The sequence below is a fragment of the Galeopterus variegatus genome, unplaced genomic scaffold (assembly GCF_000696425.1).
Source record: "Galeopterus variegatus unplaced genomic scaffold, G_variegatus-3.0.2 Scaffold366, whole genome shotgun sequence".
Taxonomy (NCBI): Eukaryota; Metazoa; Chordata; class Mammalia; order Dermoptera; family Cynocephalidae; genus Galeopterus; species Galeopterus variegatus.
This window is the reverse complement of record NW_007726477.1, coordinates 222,696-230,957: the sequence shown is the minus strand read 5'-3', so window position 1 is coordinate 230,957 and position 8,262 is coordinate 222,696. Positions and strand designations below refer to the sequence as shown.

The 8,262-nt window shown below is 38.9% G+C and overlaps 1 protein-coding gene across 1 annotated transcript in view; it reads right to left on the bottom strand.

The window, feature by feature from the left end:
• Positions 1 to 8,262, bottom strand: part of PLEKHM3 (pleckstrin homology domain containing, family M, member 3) — a 172,306-nt gene that overhangs the window by 67,609 nt on the left and 96,435 nt on the right. The window contains exon 6 of the mRNA XM_008568005.1: positions 3,206 to 3,269. Within this exon, the coding sequence (XP_008566227.1) occupies positions 3,206 to 3,269 (64 nt within the window). The remainder of the gene's footprint in view (positions 1 to 3,205; positions 3,270 to 8,262) is intronic.

Genomic DNA, 8,262 nt, shown 5'->3' with positions numbered 1-8,262 from the left:
ATGGAACCAGAGAGAGACAAGAAGGCTGCAAATTTTTTGCAACTGGAAGTCTTTTAGCATCTTTAAGTATGATTAGTGCTTTGTATACTATATTATTTTAAAATTATCTATCAATTACAAATCCCCCTTTACCATGTTTATTAAATTCGTACCTTTCTTTTTTCTCTTTTGGGAGAGGAAAATATCTATGTTTTGTTTTTTAAATAAAAGCTAGTAAAAGGGAAAAAATAAAATTCACTTAAGACAAACTTGTAGGAAGGAATTTGTACATTTAGGAAGGATATTTGTGTTATTATTCAGGATCTCTAACTCCTCAATTACTTTCTTTAGTTTATCTTTCTTTCCCCTGCAAAAGCTGTACACCAAAATTCATTTTTCTATGGTTATTTTATATGATAGAAAGATCTGCTTTTACAGAAAACTTTAGGAGTGTGGAGGGGAATAAATAGTGGGAAATAATTTACTCTAAAACTCCCGAAGCTGATATAAAACAGGATGACGAAGCAGCCAGGGCGAGGCCAAAATGGCATGGGACAACGTGGGACTGGTGGTTGGGTCATGTAGGTGGGGTTTCCTGCTCCCACTGACATGCTCTATCACTAAGAAATAGTATTTCTTCTTTGTCCTTGTGTCCCTTCCCTTGCATATTTGCAAGAACAGTTCAGATCTAGAAAACATGCTAGTTATGTACTCAGAAACCAAGGGAAGATGGGGTGGGGGTACCCTTCTTGCTGATAGCCAAGATGCAGACAGATCAAAAGCTAAATCCAATTTAACCCACCTCAGGCAGAAAAAGTAATTGAATTAAACTTCCTCTAAATATGATAAGTTTGGGGGCTCTTAAAGCCAGGCACAAAGAAGCAGGTTAGAGTTAGCTGTTAAGTAAATGGATGCATTGAGCTCCAGCAGCCCCGCCCACAGGGAGTTTGATAAGCTGCTGATTGCCTCTATCACTTCACTACCCAGGCTGAAAACTGATTAAGCTGCTTATGGGGCTCTGGGGGCTAATGGCCTGGCCCACCAAGAACACCGCTGCCACTGATGTAAGTAAGCTGCTTGGCATGTAGGGCTTGATTATTACAAGGGAGAAAAAAAGAAAAGAAAAAAAAAAAGACCGCAGGGTATAGGAAAGCTTTAAAAAGCAGGCTTTATTATTCGAAGTGGATATACTACTTTGACACCCTAAAACGAATATGGAATTACTTTGGATTCTCATCTGATATCAAAACTCAGTTTTGAAAGGCTTCCTTAAAGAGTACTCACTTTGGAGCCCACCCATTGTATTTTAAACCATCTTTCCAAAAATGTTTGGTGCCTTTAAACATACTTCTCAAGTGATAGAGTCTCGGTCCTCAGATACACTCCTAGAGAACAGATAAATGTATAAAGGTGTCTTAACCAATTTTTCCCCTTGAACACCACTTTACACTATAATTAAAAATATACCCCTTTCAATGCTGGCAGGTTAGCTTAGTTGGTAAGAGAGTGGTGCTAATAATACCAGGTTCCAGGATTCGATCCCTGTACCAGTCAGCTGCCAAAAAAAAAAAAAAAAAAAATATATATATATTTCTACCTCCGCCAGCAGATCACTGCTGCTTGACTATGCAGTAATGAGTAAGCAGGACTGAAGGAACTGCGGGGAGCCGATATGTGCAAATAGGTCTAAATTTGACACACAAATGGAAATTAAAACCCTAGTCCTTCTCTCAGACCTCTCCAACTAAATGCTCTAAAATTACTTTTGCTATTTAAAATAACTTTTCTACCTCTGAGGCGTCTACCTCTGAGGGGACAAAGAGAACACAAAAGTCTTAACTTTTTAAATTAAAAAAAAAAAAGGCACACATACAAAAAACCTTGAAAAATAAAAGTCTGAAAAATAGCTAAAGGATATGAACGCAGTTTTTAAGCAGACCTTGCTTCTTCTGGGTAAAACAACCAGAGAAGAAAACAATGAAAGAACAGAATCACAGCAGTTAGACATGTTTTGAAAATTGTCACAATTATTTTTTTTAATTGACTCTTGAAAGAGTCAATACATAAATAGAAAGGGAAATAAGGCTTTCATTGAGAGTCTAACAGCTTCTTGGGGAGTGAGTTGTTGATTTAAATCATTAACTAAAGCTTAACATATTCAGAACTTAGGGCTGAACACACAAAAGATGGTTTCCTTCTGGCTGCTAACCTGGTCAATCATTAAATGTACATGTACTAATAAAAGTATAAAAAGATGATTCTAACTCTGTGCTCTGTGATGTTTTACTAAACTTTAAAAGTCATTCAGCTGTTCGGCTTGAGCACAAGTCAAAGGGCTTAACACATTCATTGCCTTTTACATCTTTTTTTTACACTTTTTTTTTTTTTACTGACATATAATTTACATACCATAAAATTCACTCCTTCAAGTAAACAATTAGGTTGTTTTCAGTATATTCACAAGGTTATGCAACCACCACCATTATTCCAGAACATTTTCATCAGCCCTAAAAGAAAACCTGTATCCATTAGCAGTTACTCCTCATTCCTCTGCTCTCCCCAGGCCTTGGCAACCACTAATCTACTTTCTGTCACTATGGATTTGCCTATACTGGACATTTTATTTAAATAGAATCATACAGAATGTGATCTTTCGTGTGAGGCTTCTTTCGTTTAGCATGATGTTTTCAAGGCTCACCCACATTGTAGCATGTGTCAGTACTTCATTTCTTTTTATGGCTGAATAATATTCGTTGTTTGGATATATATTTTGGTTATCCATTCATCAGCTGATTAACATTTGGGTTGTTTCTACTTTTCTGCTATTATGAATAATGTTGCTCTGAATATTTGTGTATAAGTTTTTATGTGAACACAGGTTTCCAATTCTGTTGTGTATATACCTAGGAGTGGAATTGCTGGGTCATAATGGTAATTCTACGTTTAACTGTGTGAGATACTGTCAAACTGTTTCCCAAAGTGGTTGTTTACATTCCCACCAGCCATTTTTGAGAGCTCCAGTTTCCCTACATCCTTGCCAACATTTGTTATTGTCCTATACTGAATCTTTTTATACTAAGTTTTTTCCCATTCTGAATAGAAATTGAGCATCAAAGCTTATGATGAAAAGTATCCCAAATGATGGCAGAATTCAGTGCCAAGACCATAATCAACAGAGACTTCCCCAGGGAGAAAATGAGAATGAATGACCCATCTGAGCACTTACCTGCTGTAGGTCAGCAAGGGAATACAGGTGGATCTGTTGAAGGAGGTATTCTCTGGGGAAAATTCTGAAAACAAGGGTAGATAGAAAAGTGAACTGTGTTGCTGCCACAAAACACACTTTTTCTAAGTTCCAGTCTCATTCAAGAATTCCTTTCATTTGCCCTCTGCCATTTCTATCTATACTCCTCCTCCCCCAACCCTCTGAGAAACCTGTAGAAACACATTTTTCTCAGATATTTTTCTTCTTAACACAGATACCAGAATGTCATCTGAAATGCTACAAGTACTGTGTAGTGGTCCAGGCTGAGAACCAGAGCATCAGGTTTCTTGAACCTTTCTTGAACCAGCTGTGTCCCTAACAAGCTGTGCAATCTTGGGTAAATCCCCAAACCCATCTGGCTTCCACTTCTTCATTGTAGATCAAGGGTGACTGAACTTGATGTCTCTAAATATCTGTCTGGCTGTATTATTTTATGTCTAAATTATTCTCTGTCTAAATTGAGTTTTGGAGTTGAGAAAAATTAGAGTGGCAATTTGTGTGTGTTTGTCTAGAGGCTTCTGTGGTTTTCATTAATGAGGGAGTGGGCTATCCTCTTACATGTTTAGTGATGATAATTTTTAGAACCTAGGTACATTTGGAAATAATCAGGTAAAATATTTTAAATTGGGACTCCTCAACAAAGTCCAATATCTTTGTTTGCTGTCAGTTCACAGTATCTGGATAGACGACAGTGAGTGAATAGGAAAAAAACAACCGATTATAGACAAGCAGACTGGTACCAAAGTGTAGATGGTTACAAGACAACACACACACACCCACGGTTTTCTCTCTTTATCTTATGTGGTACTATACGATTTTCTTGTGTCTTAAAGAAAAAAAAAAAAACAACCAATGTATTCAATTAACATTTATGACTGTCCATTATATGCCAGATACTAGGCATATAATTTATTCAATTAACATTTATGACTGTCCACTGTGACAGATACTAGGAAGATAATTATGAATAGGATAGTTCCAGAATCTGAGTTCAAGTAGCTTAAAGTCAAATGAGGGAAAGACACATAAACTGATAATTATAATACAATGCAGTAATTGAAAATAAGAGTTATGCATGGGGTACATATTTCTGGAATGTTCTAACATGGTAGATTCCAACCCAGGTTGTCTATTAAAATCACTTGGAGAGCTTTTAGAAAACAACAGGGCTTATGTATGGGTAGAGTCCAAAAATCGGTGTTAAACAAAATGAAACAAAAACTCTCCTGGTCCTTAGTACAGCCAAGGTTTAGAACCACTGGCCTAATATCTAGCTCATTGGGAAATTCATTATTCAGTCTTTCAATTAAGTATGCATTAGTTGCCAAATCCTAGAGATTAAACCATTCATCCTTTTATCCATCCAATATTGATTAAGCACATACTGTGTACCAGGCACTGTAGTAGGCCACTGAAAAAAGAGCACTGAATCAATTAGACAAAATCCTTACCCCATGGAGGACTGGGCTAGGTGTATTCTACTTTGGAGCTCTCCTGGAAAGTAGGACAGGTGCTAGAGAATTCTCTGGAAAGTGCTGCTTTACCCACAGGAATGACAACAAACCAAGTAAGTGACAAGGGCATTATATTCTGGGAAATGGGATATAGCTCCTAAGGCTGGGATCCCTTCAACTCTAAAGGTTCAGGGCTGCTCCTGTGGCAAGAAGCAGAGCACAGTCCCAGAGCACCTGGCTCATGTATAGGGAAAGTGCCCAACTTCTTCCTTCCCTACAGAAAGGCCCCTTGTTATGGAAGGTAGACCATGGTCCCTCGAAATAGAACTATCTAAAATTATACTTTGGTGGTATACAATTTTTCTTATGCTTAAACAAATTATGTTTTCGAAATAAGCAGGATGTGCACATGTAGTTCAGTTTCTAACACTTCCTCTCGATTTGTAAAATGTTCATATCCTCAAACTCTTCACCCAGCTTCCCCTAATGTTTACATCTTATATAACCATGGTATATCGATCAAAACTAAGAAATAAACTATTATGAAAATTGTGGGCTATATTCAGATTTCTCCAGTTATTTCACTAATGTCCTTTTTCTGTTCCAGGATCCAATCCAGAAAACAATATTGCACTTATAGATTGTTGTTTTATTGCTGTTGTTGTTTAACATACTTAAGCATTTACAAGGAGACTTGAGAACCAAACATATGTGCAGAAAAGGAAACCTAGGACACAGTCTTTCAGTGGGACTACTGAAAGGGGAGCAGTGTAGAATAATCTAATAAAGGGGACAGAGGATGTTTGGGGGTGGTTAAATAGGAGGGATAACTTTTTGAAAGGTCATTGCTTAACAGTGAAATCCCTTAAAAAAAGTAAAATGAAAGCACTGTGACAGCAGTGCTAAGAAACAGAGGAGTGAATTAAGTAAGTGGGCTGGAAAATCACTTCAAGATCAGCTTCTGCCTCTTCTGTTGGTTTGTAGAAACATAGGTCAACTGGAGAAAGAGTTGAATGGAAGATCACTGAAATGATCTACAGCAGGTATGAATTCAGGTTAGTATATCTGTAAGGTTTGGCTGCTTTAAGTTCTTTCTGCTCTAAAATACTAAAATTTCTGTGATTGGGAGTATTCAGTATATAAGGAATTATTTAGAAATTTACAAACCAAATCATACACGTATACGTTCCGTAGAGTACTATGGCCAGTGAGTTGGTTATCTAGTAAACAAACACTGAGAGCCTAAAATAAGTTGGGCGTTACGTTAGTGCTGGCGATGGCTACTTCAATGGAACAATCGATGAGCAACAAAGAATTTCCAGTTTCTCCTTACTAGGCTGGGTCCTTCTTGCCAAGCACTGTTCATTATTCTTCTTGAAACAACTAACCAACATGGGTCGCAGTCATTTCTAATACTCTTCCAACATTATTTGTACAGCTAAAGTTAGCTATGTATTTATTTAATATTTCTGCCTGTGTAAATATATTTCACATGTTTATTTTCTCTTTCCCTTTAGAAGAGACTCTAAACCCTACAGATGCACTTTGTCTACTAATCTCTCTCTATCACTCTTCAGTGTCTGATACTGTAATTCACATGAGGTCAGTCATAACAGACACAAAGAACTGGAAAATGCAATATCTGCAGAAAAGATAAAGGAGTTGAGTTTATTGTGTCTGGAGAAGATGCTGTGTCCAAGAGATTTAGTGGTGATCATTAAAAATACAGACTTTTAAGACAGATAATGCCAATCAGCTTTTCTTCTTCCTGAAGGATGGAAGTCATAGCATGGAGGTATTGAAGTGAAATTAAGAATAAATATCCTGAGAGAGAAGACTGGTAGATATTAAAATGCATCTCTTATAGTGATGCTTTTTAATGTACATAAAAGAAGAAAAAGGTTTTTGCAGCTATTTAGAGGTAGGGACACACTCTTCTGCTTAGAGGAGAAAAGGGTTTTGAAGGCAGGGCTAGATAACTTAAGGCTCACCGGGCTAGTTTCTCTTTCGCCTAAGGCAGACTGAATTTGCAATACATTTTTGGAATGTCTTCTTCAGGCAGACCAACCACAGGGAAAGAGCAGGGCAAATAAGGATGTAAAAGCCATGCTCAGGAAGGCACAGGCTATGACAACTTCCCAACTGAGTACCACCACCCACAGGCTTTTCCCTGCTGTGGGTTACGTCCTACAAGTTGGCCGTCAAAAAGGTGTGCTTTAGGAAACGGACAGAAGAAGCAGGGATTCCCAGGGTTCAGCTCTCCTTCCACTCTGATTAGCTGAAGAAGATGTGGTAAACCTGTAGGTCCAGGCGTGAAGCTACCTTAGGCAGATCTGACTAGGGAAGACAGGGCTCTGCAGGGGACGCGGGGGTGAGTTTGCAGTCTCTTTAGAGACTCTGATGGGGGAGCCCTTTATGTCTGGGAAGCAAAGCTTGGTATCCCCTTAAGACAGTCATGTCAGCATTAACTTTACTACTAATACATTCAATAAAGAGTGGATATTACTTGCATTTTTGTCTGAAAACACTTGTGATCACCATGTCTCCCATGAATTTAATGCAAATGAAGCCCAGCTTTATGACCTCTGCTGACTTGTCACTATGGTTAAGAACTTAAAATCAGAACCTAAAATCAGCACACATTTCATTGCAATAAGTGTACATAACATGTGCCCCGCATTGTGCTGGACCCTGGTGATTAGGAAAACACATCGTTTCTTAATGTCAGAGAACATACAGCCAAGTGGGATTAACAGACAAGTCAGCACGAATTTCCAGTTCACAATGTGGAGGGCTGAGCTCTGTGGACACATGTGCAGGGCAGGAAGGGCCTCAGAGAACTGACAAGTTAGAGCTACTAGGAAGAAGCAGAAGAATGGGTATTCTGGGAAGAGGAAGCAGCACAGGCAAGAGCAGCCAGAGCAAATGCCATGCATTCAGGCAACCAGCTCTTTGGGTAGATGAGAAAGCTGTACATGTGTACATGTTTGGGAGGGGAAACTGCAGGGTACGAGCTCGGAAAGTTAGGTTGTAGCCAGACAGGAGGGGTCTTGACTGCCATGCTAAGAGTCTACCCCCAAACAGATGGGATGCCACAGAAGTGCCTCAAGCAGGAGAATAAATGACATGGTTAGCTTTGTTGTTTTAAAAGATCACTGACAGCAGAAGGGGACAGAGGGAGAGACTGAAGGGAGGGATCATTTTTTTGGTAAACTGGGTGAGAAGTAACGAGGGCCTGAATAGAATTAAAATGGTTGCCCTGGCGTTGGGGAGAATGGGCCACCACAAGAGAGATTTCTGCAGCAGAATCTGCAGGTCATGATGACAATGATTCAGTTTTCTAGCTAGGTCAAGTAGATAAACAGCAGTTCCATTTACTGACATTGGAATAAGAGAGGTTATCTTGGTGGGGGAAAGGGTAGCTCTGTTGTTGAGGTAGCAGATTTAAACTGTCTGTGGAGTATACAAGTGAAGTCATTTGTGAATACAGGTGGGAGATTTGTGTGACCCCAGCCTATAGGTTTTAGGTGAAGCCATGAGAATAAATGACAGCCCAGGACAGCA